Source organism: Xiphophorus couchianus, chromosome 2 (genome assembly GCF_001444195.1).
Source record: "Xiphophorus couchianus chromosome 2, X_couchianus-1.0, whole genome shotgun sequence".
NCBI lineage: Eukaryota > Metazoa > Chordata > Actinopteri > Cyprinodontiformes > Poeciliidae > Xiphophorus > Xiphophorus couchianus.
Window position 1 is genome coordinate 2915425 of NC_040229.1, and position 19429 is coordinate 2934853.

The 19429-nt window shown below is 39.8% G+C and overlaps 1 protein-coding gene across 2 annotated transcripts; it reads right to left on the bottom strand.

Moving 5' to 3' along the window:
• Positions 1-8194: 8194 nt before the first annotated feature.
• Positions 8195-18855, bottom strand: LOC114160283 (sodium-dependent neutral amino acid transporter B(0)AT2-like). Of its 2 annotated transcripts, none has more exons than XM_028042825.1 (12): positions 18771-18855; positions 16027-16237; positions 14055-14212; positions 12878-12998; positions 12628-12803; positions 11700-11810; positions 11378-11619; positions 10217-10394; positions 9947-10148; positions 9635-9794; positions 9395-9557; positions 8195-9022 (listed from the first exon to the last, which is right to left on the bottom strand). In XM_028042825.1, exons 2-12 carry the CDS (start codon positions 16235-16237, stop codon positions 8735-8737), a joined length of 2010 nt encoding a protein of 669 aa, XP_027898626.1. In that variant the 5' UTR covers positions 18771-18855; the 3' UTR covers positions 8195-8734. The 2 variants fall into 2 exon arrangements, with proteins under 2 accessions (XP_027898626.1, XP_027898617.1); XM_028042816.1 differs by lacking the exon at positions 18771-18855 and adding an exon at positions 17856-18064.
• Positions 18856-19429: the final 574 nt, after the last annotated feature.

Here is a 19429-nt window from a genome sequence, read left to right on the forward strand (position 1 = left end):
ATTTGTTAAACATGAAAGAATCAAAGCAATGCTGCAGGTTTGTTTCTGATGAGGGAAAAACATGAAAACATGACAGAAAGTTTAAAAAGTAGATTTTTGGTGATACTGCCACTTTAAAAATAAACTGTAAATATTTCCAGCTCCTCCAGTCCAAAAACTGTTTGGTTAACTGGTTTCTCTCCAGTTTGGATCAAGTTGACTCGTCAACTATTTAAACCAAAGTATCAAAATGATTTCTGACTTCTAGCAATCTGATAAAAAAAGATTTATTTAAAATATTCGTTCAAACAGCTAAAAAAATCCAGGATTATAGAAATCAGTTTTTCTTTAAAGCTTCGTTCCACAGGTGGTTTAATCTGAGAGGAAATGAACTTTAATGGCCCCAGAATGAAAACCGTCTTCATCAAAAACAGCATTGAACTTCAGGCGCAGGTTATCCTGGGCTTTAATATTTCTGATTTATTCGTTTTATTTCCAGGAACAAAGTCATGAGAGGCTGAAACCCCAGACTGACGGAAAACAATGAAATCACACCAACGGTTCGTCTGAGGCTTTTATTTCCTACTGAGCAGGAAGCTGCTGGTTAAACTGACAAAACGTCTCTCACATTAGAGCTGGTGGTGAGAGGTCAGAGGTCACCGGGGTCGGGGTTAACAGAGCTAGAGATAGACAGAGAATGAACTACATAGCACAGCTGTATGGAGCTAAATCAGGGCTGTAAAGTTTGTTCAAAAGTAAAAAAAAGTAAAACCAAACAAACTTGAAACTAAAAAAAATTGAGACACTGAAAAATAATTTAGGAAGTGATAAAATTTTGAAAGTGAAAAAAAACTGAAGCTACAGAAGAAAATTTAAATTGAAAAATAATTTGAAACTGAAAAAAAAAGTAAAACTGAAATAGGAAGTTCAAAACTACTTTTCAGATTCAAGTTTTTCAGTTTCAGATCTTTTTTTAAGATGACTTAGTTTTTCTTTGAACAAACCTTATGGCCCTATTAGAGCTCCATACAGCGGCCTGTCAGATGCAGCTCTTCTCCAGATCCTGAGCCGATATGGTTCTGAGGGAACGCGAGGAGAGGAAGAGTGGCGGGAACGGCATGGCGGCCGGCGGCGGCGACAGGCTGGGCACCACGGAGATGATGGACGGCGAGTCCGCCAGCGAGCCGTAGCCCGATTTCTGCAAACACATGGAGGACGAGTCGGCAGCAGGGCCGTGGAAAAACCCGGGAGGGTCCAGGGCGTCTGCGGTGCCCACTGCAGGCGGGAGGTCAGAAAATTCAACAAAAACCTTAAAAATTATGAAAAATACTTAAAACACAGCTAAAAGTCTACAACAATAGTTATAATAATAACAGACTAATTTGCAATAATTTGACAAAAAATCATAATAATACCACAAGAAAAATTGCAATAATGAGCAAATAGAGTTGAATATTACAAGAATAATGTAATAATACTACAAAAAGTCACATAACAGAATAAAGTCGTAATAATTTCAGAATGAGGTCATAATATTACCAGAATAAAGTCTAAATTATGTGTGAAAAAAGTTGCAATGACATCAGAATGAAGTCATAATACAAAAATAAATTAATCATAACAAAGACTTTATGTGAGAATAAAATTTTACAAAAATAAAGTAAAAAAAATTAATGATAAAAGTCGTAATAATGTATAAATAAAGTCGTACTGTACAACTTTTTACCATCAATTTATGACTTTAATCCCATAATTTAATCTTTTTCTTAGCCTGGTCCTGTAATGCTCCACCATACTTTAAACAGGGAAAAAATAAAAATGTAAATTTTTCCTGAACTTGCGTGGACCGGGGCCCAAACCAGTCTCCTGCCCCGGGCCCCAGATCCTCCTAAAACCGACCCTGGACGGGATGACTCGGCTCTGATTGGAGGAACTTTCAATGTTTATACTGAAGATGCAAACCGGCACAACAAATAACAGAGAAGCAGGTGAGTTCTGACCGGGCCGACCTGGGTCGTCCTGCAGCTGCGTGTGCAGGTATTGCTGTTTGGTGTAGAAGTTGTTGTAGATGCAGTAAACTGCCGCCATCAGAGCAACGGTCCCGACAGACGCGGCGATGAAGAGGAAAATCTTGGCGTTGTCTTTGTCTACATGAGCATCTGGATCAGAACCAGCAGAAAAACGTTGCAGCTGCAGTACGTAACTTTTATTAAAACGTTTTCATGATGCCAGAACGGTTTGGTATGAGAAGATAAAAAAAAATAAAAATCAAGCTCCTTTTCTTTTTCAATTCCTAACTAGAAACAACCAATCAGAGCCAGGAGGTGGGGCTTAGCGCTGTCAATCACCCTCCAGCTCTCTGCTACCCTACAGTCTGTGGTAAATGCTAAGGCTATTTAGCATAGCCACCAATGACGGCAGATAAACAATTTTCCTGTAAGTTGCTTCTCTGCCATTAGCGCATTCAGCAGCGAGTGCATGAGGGTGATTGGCAGCGCTAAGCTCCTCCTCCTGGCTCTGATTGGTTGTTTTTGGTGAATTTCTGTCTCACAACACACTGCCAACATGGAGACCTTTAATTTATAAGAGTCACTGCAGCTTTAAATCCACTGGAGCCAAAACCAGAGACCCGGGAACTTACACGTCCTCTTAGCGTTGAGACGAGCTGCGTCGTCCTGAACGAGGAGGTCCCGGATGTGAGGAAGAGGAGGAGGAGGAAGAGCCGGGCTCATCTTCCTCTCAGACTGCAGGGTGACCTGAGAGCTGCTGGGCGGAAACATCAGCAGCAGGCACAGAGCGGCAAGGCCTCCCATGGCGACCAGCTACTGAAACACAGAAACAAACTCCTCCGTCTTCCTCAGCCTTAAAGGGCCGGTACCATGTGTTTTCCACTTTACTGCAGAACTAAGGTATTATACTATAAACTATTAAATACTATATATATCAAATATTGCTTAGAAAAATGTTGAGCTAAATAATAAAACAAAAGTGAGACATTTTGTCTACTTTTGAAGTAATAATGCAGTAAATCACTGGATTCCACACCTTCAGTCTCAGTGCTTTAACTGATCATAATGAAGGCACAAAAAGTGTCACATATCAAATATAATTTAAAATAACATTTGACTTTGTAATTTATCGTCTTGAAATTGGGTCTCTGTCTCTTTAAGAACTCCTGCTGTTTGTGAAGCTCCGCCTCCAGGAAGTCACCCCAACACGGCTCCTCTTTAACCCTTTCATGTTTTTACCAGCGTTGCATCTCCACCAGCTGGTTGCTAATTGCTGCTGGCTAGTCTGAAGGAGCTGAGTGGGGGAGGAGCTGCGCCTTGGAGGCGGGGCTAGGTCCACCTCCCAGGTGGACCCAACCAGCTGGGTCCACCTCGGTCCCAGCTGGTTGGGTCCAGCTGGGTCCCATCCAGCTGAATGGTTGCCATGGAGATGAAAAGATTTCTCTAACATTAAAGCAACTCCAGGTTTGCTTCGATTAGGAAAAAACATTAAAATTTGACGGAAAGATCGAAATAAAGTCATTTTAAGTTACACCGCCTCTTTAATGTTTTTTATGAGCTCTTAATAAAAATCTTTCAACTGTTTCTCATCTTTTTTTAACACTAAGACTAAAACTGAAGCCCAGATTTCATCCAGCAGGACTTTCTTCCCTTACAAACATTCAGATCTCTAAAGAAAAGCCGGCCGTTTTTAAAAAGGAGTTTTTACCTGAGTTTTAGGAACCGAGACGCTGCTTTCCTCTCGCTGGCTGTTGTTCTTTCTGCCTTTCAAGCTGAGTGAAGTGAGACTGGATCCAAGACGACCGAAATCCCCAAAGACGTCGATGTTTCTTCAGGGAATCCTGCAGAAAAGCAGCGTGGTGTCATGGAGACGGAGATTATTAAACGCTGATCTGCAGCACTTTGAACCACAGATAAAAAATAAAGAGGAAACGTCTGAGGAGGCTCCATTTTCTAATTAAAATAAAGAATCTTTATTTTAATTAGTTTATTCTCTTTAAGAAGGTGATATAAATTGTGACAATTTAATTTGAATAAAGACGATCTTTGTTTTACTTCTTCTGGTTTAAAACGAGTTTAAACTTGAAACTGAAGTATTTAATATAGAAATCAATTTAATGGAAAAACACAATAAGTTCAGCTTCTAGTTTGTAGAAATAAAAACTGAGCATCTAAAACCGGAACAGGTTGTATTTGGAGGATGCAGCTCCCCCTGGTGGTGAGTGATGAGTACAGCAACTCAACACGGCAATTATTTTCTTTGCTTTGTTTTTCAAGTAAAAAATATTTAATAATTAAACATTAAAATGTGTTTTAAATCAATAATCATACATGTGTGTAATATTCAAACGTTTTACTTTTTTAGGTGTACGTTTACTAGATGTAAATGTTAACCAATTAACCGATTATTAAATTAGTCATAATGTATATTTGTGGTTTCTTGTGTTGGCTGAAAGACGTCAAACTGTTTAAAAACTGTAGAAGAAAAATATTCAAATAAAACTGAAGCTCTAAATGAATCTACATTGATTCACCTTTTGAACTGAAACAAATGAACTTTTTCTCTTTCCTGACGTCAACAGAGCCGAGCGTTTCAACATTTTCTCCCCATGAAGAAACGTTCAGTCAGCTTCACGTTTCAGACCAGAATGTTCCCCAAACGTCACTGAAAAACCAAACTTTCCATCAGCGTTTCATTTCCTGACCTTTGACCTCAGAGTTTCTTTCCCAGGCAGATAAAGGAGCAGATTTCACACAGCAGGGAGCAGAAAACGTTACGGTGGAGAACCTGAGCAGAAATGTTTTATCAAGCCCAAGTTCCTGCAGAAAACCGACAGGAAAACTTCACCGAAAATCTACAGTGGAGTTCAGGAAGATTAAAGACGGAAAAGGACTAAATACCAGCCAAAAACATAAACAGAACTTTCTGGAATAAACTCTGAAATATCTGAACTCCAAAAGAAAAAAATTGCAAGAAAAAAAAAAAAAGATTAATCCCAGATTATATTTTTGATCCTTGACTCTGAGCTCTAAAAGCTGGAAATTTACTAAAAAAACTAAAACTTTGATATTAATTGAAACTTTTCTAGAAAAAACAAGGATATTTTCTGAGCAACAAAACTAAAAAACTTGAGAAAAAAATTCAAATTGTTGGCTGAGTCTCAGAAATGTTCTAGAAAAAAAAGAGTTAATTTCTGTGCAACAAGTCCAACATTTGCAAGAAAAAAACGTTAAATTTTCAGATTAACGTCAGAAGCTCCAGAAAACCTTTGAGCTTGAAATTTGTAGGGAAAAAAAGTAAATAAAAATGAAAAATTCATCTTTAAACTTGTGGAAATTTGAGTTTTGAAAGTGCAGAAGAGAAATTTCCAAGTTTTTGTTCTAGAAAATGTCTGGGATGAAGAACTTTGGGATTTCTTTGGCAGAAGTTGAGTTTTTTCCTCTTCCTGTCCGCTGGGCCCAAAATTATCTGCTTAACTGAAACCAAAGAAATGAAAAAATGTTCCCCTAAATAAATTCATCACTTCCAGCTGCAGGTTCGTTTTCTAACTTCCTTACAGATCATTTAATTATTCTGGAGCTTTAAATCAGTAGAAATAAAAAATATTCAGCTTAAAAACTGAAACCAGGAAGAAAATAGAATCTGACAGGAACAAAAATATATTGCTGCAAAAGTTTTATTATGACAAATACAGAGAAAATTCATTTTTACATTTGTTTACCAGCTAAAGTTTTAAAACATTAGATACCAGAATGATTTCCACATTTTGTTCTGCCTTATTTATGTTGAAGGCAAAAAAAATGCAGCTTTTTAAGTTCATGTGACTCAAGATCAAAATCAAAACATTAAGAGTGAAAAATAACGGAATAAAAACTAAAAATCACAAAAAAACCGAAGATATAAAACCAGAAACTAAAAATATCTACAAGCTCATTTAATTTAGCTTCAGTTTCTACTTTTTACATATTTACATTGCAGACGTGGCTCACATGACTGATTCAGTCAGCAGAACCACTTTAAATCACATGAGGCTGAAACCAGAACCAGACCCAACACTTTGAAACGGTTCACATTATGGCAGCCGGTCTGGACCCAGACAGAACAGAGTAAAGGAGAATAGATCCGTTTTGTAGCTCACAGGACAAATCGCAGTGGAAATAAAAACCAACATTTATCTGGCTGTTTAGGAGATTTATAATTATTAGGGCTGAACTGACTGCAGTTTTCTGGCCAATAAATGTTGGAAAGTCTCACCTGCACATTCAGATTCTTTTCTTCTGAAAAGTCAAAACTTTTATCAATGAAAGTTACGTTGGCAGCAGCGTTCGGACCTCTGCTGAGCTCCGCAGGGTTGGCGGATCCGTCAGTCAGTGATTCGGTTATGGAAGAATAAAAAGCAGAGCGTCTGATTTTCAGACGTTAGTGGAGGTAGATGAGATCGGAGGACAAGATCAGCTTCACATGTACGTCTCAGCCAAACGCCGAATGTTTTGGAAATTCAGGCTCATAAAGTAGTTATGATACGTAAATACTTTCAGGGCTGCAGCTTCTACATCTGTATCGACTACATTTTGTTTAATTACAGATTTTAACACATTCAAATTTGAACAAAATTAATTTATTTTAATTTATTAATGAATAAATTATTAATTTAAATTTATTTTTTCTTTTAAGCCTTAACCTTCGTATTTGCACATAACGCCGCTGTCTTACAGTGTCAAACATCCCGATATGAATGATATCGGTTATCGGCTATAAGAGCAGGATTAATATCAATACCAGCCTAAATTTTCATATCCGTGCATCTCTAAATATTTTATTATCTTTTCTTCGGACCGTTTCAGTTGAACGTTCTGCGCTGCGTCTGTATCAGCAACAAGACAGAAATAAACATCGGAAGCTCCGGTTTTACTTATCGGATCGATTACGACAACGATACCGATGTTCACGCCGATATATCATGAAAATAATAAACATTTCTCGTTTTCTCTGGGGAACTCGATGCTTAACGGAAACTGTTCTGGACTAACAGTCATTGTAAACATTTACGGCGCCGTAAACATCCAGGTCTGAAAACTGAAGATTCAGATAAAATGTTTTGGCAGCGATGAGCTGCGGAAACCGAAACACGGACGTCAAACAGCAGCTCGTGTTCATAAGGTCAACAGGTCGTAGATATGCGGCCGTCCACCGCCGCGTCGCTCCACTTCTGAACGTTGGTGTGACCATCAGAGTTCGTAAAAACACGAAGTCGTAAAACAACAAGGATACGCAGGAATGGTTCATGACGGGTTTCAGTTCCTCAAATATCAACTTTTTAAAAGACATTCCTGTTGAAAAAATAATTTAATACATCCATAAACTTATGGATTTAATTTAACTTTGTGAAAATAAATAGGGGAAAAGGTTTTAAATATTTAAAAATGAAAGCTTTTGCTCTGAAAATGGTGAATTAAAGTTCGTTAGGGCAGAATTTTGGTCATTTCTGTGACAGAGCATTAAAGCCAGGACAAAGAAAAAATAATTATGAAAATAAAGTCACAATATTATCTAAATAAAGTCGTAATATTACGAGAATAAACTCATATGACAATAAAGTCATAATACCAGAAAAACTGCAGTGACAAGAAAAATGATGTAACCAGAATAAAGTCATAATATCAGAATAAAAATCGTAACAATATGAGAATAAAGTCGTACGACAAAAGTTACAAGAGTAATCTTAACGAGAAAAAAGTTGTAATAATAAAATTGTAATATGGATGCCTTAGTCCTCAACGCGGACGTCGCGGGTTCGACTCCCGGTCCCGACGACCTTTACCGCATGTCTTCCCCCCTCTCCTCCCCCTCCTTCCTGTCTGCCTACTGTACAAAAAAAATACGAGCCGCTAGCGCCGCAAAAACTCTTCGGAGAAACAAATGGAGAAAAAAAAAGTAAAAAAAAAAAAAAGTTGTAATATTACATTATAGTCATATTACCAAAGTTTTAATGATATGCAAAAAGAAAGATATTACCATAATAAAGTTGCAATAATAAAAAACAAGAATAAAGTTGTACGAAAAAAGTTATAATATTGCGTGAAAAATGTAACGATTGGAGAAAACGTTGCAATGATGCGATAATAACGGAATAAATCTGTAAGAGGACAAGAATAAAGTAACGTTACGATAACGGCAAAAGTTAAAATCAGGAATTTCTATCATCATCAAAACGCATCACGATATAATCGTTTCATATCAGCCGATATTGATGATACACCGATTTTTAAAAAATGTCTGAAGCAGAGCCAAGCTGATGGCGTGTCACTTCCTGTTTCATCCAGTTCTCCCTCCATTTTGTTTTTAAATTTTTTACCAGTTGTGAGGCAAAGAGGGGAAACTTGAAACTGCTGCTCCGTTACCCGGCAGGTCGTTGCTAGGCAACTGAAAAGCCAGAGAGTTGGTTTATCCCACCAACCTGCATGATGAATATTCAGCCAGATGTGTTCATCTGTTGGAACTGATCATGTTTATCATGTTTATGTTATTGATTTATTGTTCTGCCTTAATTAAACTGATGTGGGAAAAAAGCATAAAAAAATATTTTGTGTCAAAATCTACAGAAAATCTGAACTTCAGCAAAGAATTCCTGTCAGAACCAGTTTTCTCGTAATTTTACGACTTTTCTTCTGGTAATAATATTATTTTATTATCGTAATTAAAAATAATCTTTTAGTCCGGCTCTAATCCTGCGTCGTGTTTTTCTCTAGGACTCAGACGGTATGAAGCCGTTCCGGTGGTCCGGGTCGTTCCGGTGGTCCGGGTCGGTCCGGTCCGGGTCGGTCCAGTCTGCGTCGGTCATGTCCGTCATGGGCGTCTCGTCAGAGTTAACAATGCGGTACAGCCCCGTCTCCGTGTCCCTGCTGCTTGGCCGCCTGCGGTCCTGCAGAACCGAGTAGATGAACCCGACCGGGACCGGCAGCATGGCGAAGATGATCAGCAGAGCCAGAACCGCCAGAGCCCAGCCGGGATACGGCAGCCGGACCTCCGATGCCTGGAAAACAAAACATCCATCACTCAGTCGGAAAAACGCTTCATTAGAATCATAAAGTTTTTAGTTTTTCCTCCTTTGCAACAACAAACTTCAACATTTCAGCTTCAATAAACGTTGTTTATGTTTACTAATAAAATCTGAAAAGTGCGTTGTGCATTTGTATTCAGCCCCTCAGATTATAACTTTGACTTTGTTGTTTCACAAATGGAAAGAAATAAAGAAAGAAAGTAGGAAGTAAACTGGAGCTAAAGGAAGAATTTAAAAAAGGAAGAAAGGAAATAAAAGCCTGTAATAATCTCACAATTACAGGCTTTTATTTTCTTGGTTGTCTTCTAATGGACCCTCTGAAGGCGGTTCTGACCCGCTGCGTACCGTTTCCTGGTTCCAGCTCATGTACGTCGGCGTCTCCATCAACATGCGGACGGTGGTGGCGCCCAGCAGCCCCAGCATGGCCAGCAGACACACATACTTCCACAGGTACTTGTACAGAACCGACGGCCTCCAGCCCAGCATGGCCTCCATGTCGTCCAGGAACCTGGAGGGAGACCAGGGTCAGCGCCGGGTCAGCGCCGGCGCGGCGATGGGCGGCGCGGCGATGGGCGGCGGCCTCACCTGTCGGCGCCGTAGAGCCACGACACGCTGAAGGTCTCGAACACGACGACGATGATGAGCGGCAGCGTGGCGGAGTAATCGTCAAACATGGTCACAAAGTAGTTCCCGCAGCGCTGCGTGAAGAGCAGGCCGATCAGGAAACCGGCCGCACAGCTGGCCACTGGAACCAAGATGGACGACCGTCAGGGAGCAGAGGTCAAAAGGTCAACCGGTCAGGATGACGCTGAACTCAGAGGTACAGAAACTTCCCACAGGAAACATTTAAACACTGGAGATGAACTGGAGATTCACCAGTGTGAACTGGTGGTTTACCAGTGAGCTTGGTCTTGTTCCGGGCCAGCGAGGCGAAGCGGTCCCGGAGCGGCGCCAGGATTCCCTCCATGGTTCCGAACATGGTGCTGAGTCCGAGGTTGAGCAGCATGAGGAAGAAGAGCGCCGACCAGAAGGGGCTGCCGGGCAGCTGCGTCATGGCCTCCGTGAAGGCGATGAAGGCCAGACCCGTCCCCTCCACGCCCTGCAACCAAACGCAGCCGCCGTCAGCGCCGTCCAGAGGTCAAAGGTCAGCCTGAAAACACGCCTCACCGTCTGCATCTCCTTCTCCAGGTCGCAGTCGGTTAAATTAGCCAGAGTCTCTCCATGTTGGTTGAACCAGGAGCTGTAGGCCTGCCAGCCCACTGAGTCCGGGGTGGAAAGGTTAAAGGGGGGCGGGTTAAAGGTCAGCAGGCCGGCATGATGCTGCCACCGCAGCTGCTGCAGGTTCCTGCAGGAAACAAACGAGTCAGAGAGAAAAACCTGATGACGTTACCAGAAAATATGAAACAGAATTAAATAAAGAATCTATGGAGGATATTTCTACAAAATGAAGGAAATGAGGCGAAAAGAAAAGTTTAAAAAATAAAAAATAAATACAAACATGAAAATAAAAAAGAAACAAAGAACAAAAATAATGAACAAATCAAATGGAGAGAGTATGGAGGAGAGAAATAAAGAGAAAACAAAAAATAAAAATAAAATAAAAAATTCAAATAAGGAGAAAATGAAAGGAAAATGAATACAAAGAAAAAAAAAGAAGTAAATAAAGTATTGCCTACAAGTACATTTGTAGGCAGTATTGCATGATGTATGCACAGGCTAATATTTTGATCAGAAAGTTTGGTATGTGTTCATCCTCTGTGAAGGTAGCTCTTTTTAAAGTTTTCTGTACTTCATTTTACACAGCCCATCTATGGCGAAGATATAAAAAAAGTAGCCTGCACAAACTTTATGTGGCATACAATGATGGCCTGAGGCTCCTACTCAAAGTGCCTAGATGGAGCAGTGCCAGCCACATGTTTGCACATAACGCTGTTCCCACATGTGCAGCTGCGCTCAGGAATCTCATGTATAAATGTATGTGTAGATTACCCGTGTCATACAATAATATAATAGCAATTTTAGTAAACCCTGTTTTTAGTACAGCGAGATTTTTCTCAAGATTGTGGAAACATTGGCGTCATCATTTATTTGTGGCTCAGTGACTGTCATGTTTCTTTTTGTTTTTTTATTCTTTTTGTTTTACTATGGACCTCTTTTGTGTCTGAAATAAAGATTGATTGACTGATTGATATCAAAAATTAAAAATGCAAAAATATCAGAAAAAAAAACTTTAGAATGAAGAAAATAAAAAAGGACAAAACAAAGAAAGAAAAATAAGGAAACTAATATGGACGACCCGCCCAGCCTCCCTCTGCCCTCTGACCCCACCTCTTCACGCAGGTCACGACCCTTTCCTTGGCGCGGAAGCCGAGCACGGCGAACACCACCAGCGTGGCAAGCAGCGAGGTCAGGAAGTTGATGAAGGAGACGGTGAAGGCGTCGCGGTGGCAGTTGTTGTTCTTGGGGTTGTAGGAGGAGTAGGCGATGATGGAGCCGAAGCCCAGGCCCAGAGCGAAGAACACCTGCGTGGCCGCCTGGCGCCACACCTGGATGTCTGCCCAGATCGACAGCTGCGAGCACACGGCGACAGGTCAAAGGTCGGCCCGGGGAAACCTCGGGCCGGGCCGGGTCGGGCCGGGCCGGGCGTTACCTTGGGGTAGAACATGTGGGCGATTCCCTCTGCGGCGCCGTCCAGCATGAGGCCGCGGATCAGGAAGCAGACCAGAACCACGTAGGGGAAGATGGAGGAGAAATACATGACCTGGAACCGAACAGACGATCAATCTGATCGATTATTGGAAAACCTTCCAGGTGTCGATACGAGCAGCTGACAAGGCAAACGGCCTCAGCTGCTGCCGTTAGCTTAGCATTAGCTCCTGCTAACTGGGTTTAGCATTTACCATTATGATCCTTTATCCATCCCATATTTAGTTCAACTTAAGCCTAAAAACATGTCATGATTTTTATTGATGTTATATTGGTCGACATCAATAATTATTGATTAGGTTTTTGTTTTAATTATCTGAAATATTTCCAAAATCCTGGTTTCAAGGTAAAGTTTCAAACTTTTCCAGTTCCACATTTTGGAGATAAAAATGGTACAAATAAACTAAAAGTTCATTTCAATTAATTATTTCATAATTTAATAACGGTACTCTGTGCAGGAAAAGGTAAAAATATGACAAAATGTTTTTAAATCTCTTTCATCTCACTGATATTTACAAAAATATCTTTAGATTAATGTTTTCACTAAGTTTTCTGGCAGAGAATAGAAATAATTTTGGTGATTCTGAGTTAAAAGAAGAAAAGTTTAGTTTTGATTTAACTTCCAACAGTGAGAAAAAATAAAGTGTTTCTAAACATCCAGTTCCAGCTGAATGCAGGTTTTAAAATCTAACTTTTTAACCAAACGTTAGATTCTACTTAGTTTGAATATTAAAAACTTTCAAGGACTTGATGAAGAAATCAAGCACTTTCCAAACCTTGAAAACACCAAATTGAAATGTAAGCAATTTCCAAACAGAACAACTGAAGCAGAATCATTTCAGTCAGTTTTACGGTAAAAGCTGATGAATGACCTTGACGGAGGACTTGATACCCTTGAACATCCCCAGGCAGACGACGGTCCAGGCGGCCAGCAGGCAGCCCACGATGTACGGGTTGAAGGACCCCACCTGGTCGATGGAGTCGGTGATGTTCAGCGCTCTGCGGTACCAGAAGAACGACGTCGGGGAACTCGCCTCGCATTCCTTCTCTGGACCCAAAACAAACGTCTCACTTTCAGAAAACAAGCCGCTCCACGTGACCTTCGACGCCGCGTGTTTTTACCCGTTACGTTTCCGTGTTTGGGGCACTGTTGCCAGGGCAACGGGTACTGGAAGGAGTTGCCGAGGTAGAAAAGGCTCCAGGCGAGGATGACGTTGTAGTAAAGAGCCACGAAGAAACAGACCTGCAAAAAAAACCCAAAAACCTGTAGAGAATCTAATTCCTCAATAATCCACTCCAAATGCTCAGGAATCAGTTTGTTTTATAGTTTGTAACATTTTCTTTTCAATGATTTTTGAATTATTTTTAAGCAAAAGCAAAGCAGCTATGCTAACATGATGCTGGTCACTTAAGTTACTGAATTTTATGCACAAAACTTTTTTTGTTTAACTGCAAACTTGTGGATTTTGGTTTATTAATGAACCTTAAATGTGTTTAAATAAATGTTTTTTGTTCTTTTCCTCCCGTCAGTCATCCGGACAGCTTGAATAGAAAAACTGTTTGCAGAATTAAAGCTCTGAATCAAATCTCTAGATACTCAAAGATTCACATCTCTAACATTTATTTAGTTAATTGTATAAAAACTATTAAAACATTTAGCAGATTTTAACCACATCAGCTCATGTTTTACAGTATTACTGGTTTTAAGGGAAAAGCTGATGAATGACATATATTATGTGCAATATAATTAATTATATTGCTCCAATTAAATTCCTCTTTTTCTTGTCTAAAGGTCAACAGAAGCATCTTTTAGTGAATTCTTGATCATCATAAATCATAAATCTGCAGCTAAAAATCCTTCTAGCGTTTGAAAAACAATTATTCTCCTGCAGGGCTGAACTCCTGATGATTTTATTGATTAACTGATTAATAATTGGATGCAAAAGGTGCTTATTGTATTTTTTTAGGGAATATGTAAAAAATCTATAAATTTACATATTTTTGTACACTTTTGGCTCCATAACTGATTTGAGAATCTTTTAAGCAAATTGCCTTTTTTGAGTCTCTAGTTAACGATTAATTACTAAATTAGTTGACTATTATTTCAATGATCGATTAATTGCAATAAATCGTTTCAGCTTTCGTTCTGAACGCTGGTAGAAAATTAAATATCTGGATGGATTTCCAGATAAATTCTAAGAGATGTTCTCTTGGTGTTTTTCTGCTCGTATTTCATCAGAATAATAAACATTTCATCCACAGATGCTTCTCGCTGCGTTTTAGACGTCCAGTTTCCTACCACGCAGCTGGAGTAACCGATTCCCGCCAGCCTGGGAGAGATGTACTTCCAGACCCCGATGCTTCCCTGCCGGATGTCCTGGCCGGCCGCCAGCTCCAGGAAGAACAACGGGATTCCCACGACCAGCATCAGCAGCACGTAGAGCAGCAGGAAGGCTCCTGCAGAGAGGCGGCCGAAAGCAGAGGGACGACTTCACTCCAGAGATGGTCAAAAATATGAACATCTGGTCACATTCAGAGAAACTCGATTTCAAGGTTTGGAAATGTTGGCATTTTTATGGAAACATCAATGTTAGGGAGGGCTGTTAGCAATGCTAGCTATGCTAACTGCTAACATAAGATGCTAAAGTCATTTTAAAGTCTTGACTCCACAATAAGTTTGTTTTGCATGATTATAAAAGCCTGATTTAGAGGAGAAGTTGTAAACATTATTACAGAATAACGTTTCTGTAAAATGGCTTTTCCACCAGAACCCATCCTGGGACGACTGCAGTTTGGTTTGAATATTAATGAATTACTCAGAAGTAGTGAAGACGTTCAGTATCAAATATGTGCAGACGATGTCGTCATGACGACATGGAGCCGTAAAGACTGCAGAGGTTATGATCAGGCTTCAGACTGGAGTCTAACGGAAAAGTTACAAACGTTTTCTGTCCTGGAATTGGACCAAAACCGTCTTCAAGCGTTTCGAATTAATAACAAAATACATTTTTTATGATATCTGGGGTTTGTTCTGGATTCCCACCTTCATTTCAAAGCTCAGGAAAATTTGTAAATCTATGAAAATGAATGTAAACGACTTTCCTCTGATCAGATCCTGTTAGTCTGAACATGCTGCTGAATTATGAACACATGTTTTAATGTTGTCACACCTTTATTATTGTGTAACTGCCTGAGGACAAACTGACCCGTCCGTTTTCAAACCTGCGATGACTTCGTACTAATAAGTGTTTTAAGGCTATTTTTGTTTTTGTTTGTTGTGTGAATCATCTCAAAACTTGCATTAATAACTCTCTTTTTGAGTTATCCATTTTCAGGTAATTGTGTCTTATTTCTTTTTAGACAAATAAAATTCATTTAGGCTTAGTTAAGTTATGTTCTACTTTTTAGCGTCCCGTGTTTCACCCAGATGATTATTTGTGTTGCGCAACGCTCTCACTTCTACCAACTAACTCGATTTCAAGGTTTGGAAATGTTGGCATTTTTATGGAAACATCATAGCTAACTAGCGTTAGCAACGCCAACGTTCTGGTAACACTAGTTAGCAACGCTCTCACTTCTACCAAGTTTCTGTTGACAAATGCTAACGGCAGTTAGCAGAGAAACAGAAAGAAGAGAAGGAAAAAGACAAAAAGTTTCAAAAGTGTTGAATTGCTTTAAGTTAAATAGAAAAGTCTCAGAGCTTTAGAGCAAAACAAAGTTGTGTTTCACAATAAAACGTCATGAACGCCTCAGCAGGAAACATGATTCATTTTACAGTCTGTACCGGCCTCTGACATGTTTCCCATGTCATCAGTGAAATAATCTGCCAACGGAAACAGTACATTTTAAAATCAATATTAAGGAATTATTCACCTGAACGAGCCTCTAGAGTTGATGAAAAGTTACTTGCAGGTTAGTTTTGTTTTATTTCACATGTACTAAGATATTTGCAGAAGAAACTAAACCAAAAGTACTTGGTAAGATGTTGAGTTTTTGCAGTGCAGCACCTTTTTTTGTTCTATTTTACAGTTCTAAATAAGTTTCTTTGTAATAGCAGTTTTACAGATGAACTCTGTTGAAATCTTGTTAGTTTTAGATGTTTCTTTGTATTATTGGTTTTAAATGTTAAACTGGTGGACCCACCAGTAGGGAGGACAACAGTTTCTTTCAGATGCAACATTGTTTCAGAATTTGTTTCAGCTCAAATAATCTGAAATAAAATAAACATTCAGTCTGACCCAGAGCTGGTTCTGACTCTTCCTCCAGCTCACCTCCTCCGTTCTGGTGGCACAGATACGGAAACCTCCAGACGTTTCCCAGGCCGACGCTGAATCCCACCTGCGCTAAAAAATATTCCACCTTGCTGTTCCATCCGGCCCGGGACGGAGGCTCGGAGGCGGCCGGCGGCCCGCCGGCGGCGCCGCCGTCCGGGACCGGCGCTCCCGTCTTATCGCCGTCGTCTGGCAGAGGCTGCTTCTCCATCTGGGAACAGAGCGGATGATAAAAGCAGCAAACGTCACGACGCCTGCTCAGCAGATGTTAGCAAACACCCGGCCTTCAGACGAGAATCTGATGAAGATTTAACCGCTGCTGGTTTTGCCTCATCGGTTTGAAGAACTGACCAGAGATCGAGGACTTTATTACCAAATGGATCAGAAAACCTTAACCACTGGGAGGAGGAGTTACGCTAAACCAACAGACGCAGAACAGAGAAATAATATTAAATCTATGGCTCTGGGACGCAACTCTAGAAAAACAGACTTTAGTTCCTTGGCTCTGAAACAAAGCTGTTATGTTTGCACTGGCTGGATGCTTCTTACAGAAATAAACTCTTATTAATGCGCTTATGTCCAGGTACTTAAATATGACGCCATATTAGGGTCGGTGTAGATATATATCGTTTTAAAAGTACTAAAAAATTCCAAGTTTTTTCTGGCAAATCTTTGACTTTTCAAACTTAGAGATTTCCACGTTTTCTTTTTTTGTTTTTGTTCAAAACAATTTCTGAGATTAATCTGAAAATTTGATGGGGTGGGAGTGGGGGGGCGGCTTAAGCATTTTAAATGCAAATGTTTTCAGGGTTTTTTCTACAAAATTTCTGAGATTCATTTCAAAATTGTAGGTTTCTTTCTAGCAATTTGTTTATTTTTCAGCTTGATAAATTTCTAAGCTTTTTTAAAAATAATCCTCAGATTAAGAAAATCAGATTTTCTTAATCTGAAAATCTGAGGGTTATTTTAAACAAATTTTCAACTTTTCAAACTCAAAGTTTTTTTCTAGAAAATTTCTGCAATTAATCAAGAATTCTACAGAAATTTACTTTTTTATTAACATATCTATGAAAGTCGGTTTTCAGAAGTCAGAATTCTGGGCAGGCAAGTCGGAGGCAGCTCAATCTCAAAATCCAATATGAACATCCACAGAATCATTTTTTTAAATTATTTTTTCGGACGTTTAAGGGCTACCAATAGCTACTCTTGTTGCTCAGGGGTTAGCAACAGTGCCTCCTCCTACAGAAACACAAACAAGTTGGAAAAAACCGTTACTATCGGCCCAGTTTTACTTATCGAACACATGCCGATATGTTGTTGCCGATATATCTTGCATCGCTAATTCTCAATGAGAACGAACAGAAACAGGACCAGGAAGTACAGGAATGTTGAGATGAGTGTGAAACTGCGATGCTAACCAGTTAAGATAAGTCTATTTACCTGGGTTAGGATAATCCCAGATTAGGGGATTTACATTGTAAATGTAAATTCCTCGTGGTTCAGCTAGCTGAGACAGTAATAAAACACAGTAACCTGACTAGATAACTTGGTCACCATAACAACCCACGCGAACAGGAGCATCTCCAGCTTTCAACACTGAACACAAATCCACCTTTTAAGCAGCAGCTAACACTGTTAGCAAACAGGTAGGGAACATGCGGAAAGATCAAAGAAACTAGCTGTTATCCTGTCGTTCGCGCACGTGCGGCTGCGAATCCAACCGCCGCGCTCACACAAAGCCCGCGCGCCAACGTGTGTCGTCACAGTTTGAAGCGACGCCACAAATGTTACAGTTTAAGTCTAAAAATATTAAAGAGACATAAGTTTACCCGCGTGTTCTTCCCACCCAGCAGGACGTGGGCTCCGGCTCCTGCCTGTCTTCCGCCTGATGCAACGAGCGATGCGTTCACGGTCCCCTCGGAACGGATGAAGAGAGATCCGCTAACATGTTCATGTCTATGGCGACTAGCTTAAATACGTAAAACCCTGAGGCGTTTGCGTATTTAGAGGCATCCAGAAGCTACTACTCGATACCGAAGTCCCGGGTTCGATTCCCAACCCTGACACATTTGCTGAACTTCTTTCCTCCTTCTCATCTCCCCTCTAAATATTATCAATAAAAACCAATTGTGCAAAAAAATAAATAAATCTATAAATACATAAATAATAAAAACCAAAGAGAATTTTGCTACTTATCCAGTTTATGTTTATCTAACTCAGACCACCGGTCACAGACTGAACGTAAATAAATTACAGTTTTCTGTCACTGAACGTCACATCGCGATGCCGATAACAAACGTTAATGAGCCGCAAATACTTTGAGAGATTAGGATTTAATTTTCCAACACGTGTCGGTGTTTTCAGGCTCAACGGCAGAATTATGCATCAGTTTCTAGAATAAAGAAAAACAGTGAGAATGTAAAACTGCTTTAAAGGAACATTTCAATAGTTTACCACTCATTTCATTTCAGTTTGCGGTGTCTTTAGTGGTTTTTCTCCTTATTTAGTGGTCATACTTTGTTAAAAATAATAATAAAAACCAGAAGAAGCAATAACAACACACACACACACACACGCACGCACGCACGCACACACACACACACACACACACACACACACACACACTGGATGCCACGTAAGCCGCCTGCTCTGGACGTAAATAAACAGAGAATAACTGAGTAACTTCCCGTTTAAAGAGGCGCAGCAAATTCTCTTAATTAACCCAATAAATACTCATTAGTTACCTGTAGTCGCAGGTAAATCTTCTCCGAGGTTGACCAACTGTCCTCACACTACAGTCAACTCTTTAACCTTACGTGGCGACTCCGCCCAAACATTTCCCATTGGAGGAAACAGAGGCCGGTACAGAAAACTAATTTTAATCCTTTACCTCCAGACTACTGAGCGTAATTTTAACAACAAAAACTTTCTGAATGAAACTTTTCCAGAGGATTTATCCTTATGAGACCCAAAGTTCTGGACTTTCATGGGAAATCATAATATAAAATTAATCTCCCTCATATTTAACGTTTTGTTTCGAAATAGAGTTCAAACCAGAGAAAAATCTCTAAATTCAACCCGAATGACTCAAGGTGATTCCCCTCTAAAGCTTAGAGCGCCCTCCACTGGGCGCCGGTAAAATAGCAGTTTTTTTAATATTTATTTTATGTGATAAACCAACATAAACATAAAGTCCTGCAGATTTACAAAGCAGAATAAAAAAAGATTAATTTCGTCAAAACATTTTACCAATCAAAACCTGGAAAGTGTGGTGTGCCTTTGAATTCTGCCCCCTTTACTCTGATACCGCCAAACAAAACTGACTGCAGCTGATTAGTCAGAATATTTAATCTGATCTTAACTGTTGAAATGCTTGAATTTTAGCACATTTTATATTTTTTAT

Excerpts from the sequence above, each read along its gene's own strand:
- LOC114160283 (XM_028042825.1), bottom strand. The coding sequence starts at position 16,237 with ATGGAGAAGCAGCCTCTGCCAGACGACGGCGATAAGACGGGAGCGCCG. Across the intron at positions 10,395-11,377 it reads GTCGTGACCTGCGTGAAGAG|GAACCTGCAGCAGCTGCGGT; the intron begins GTGGGGTCAGAG and ends TGTTTCCTGCAG. Across the intron at positions 10,149-10,216 it reads TGGAGAAGGAGATGCAGACG|GGCGTGGAGGGGACGGGTCT; the intron begins GTGAGGCGTGTT and ends GTTTGGTTGCAG.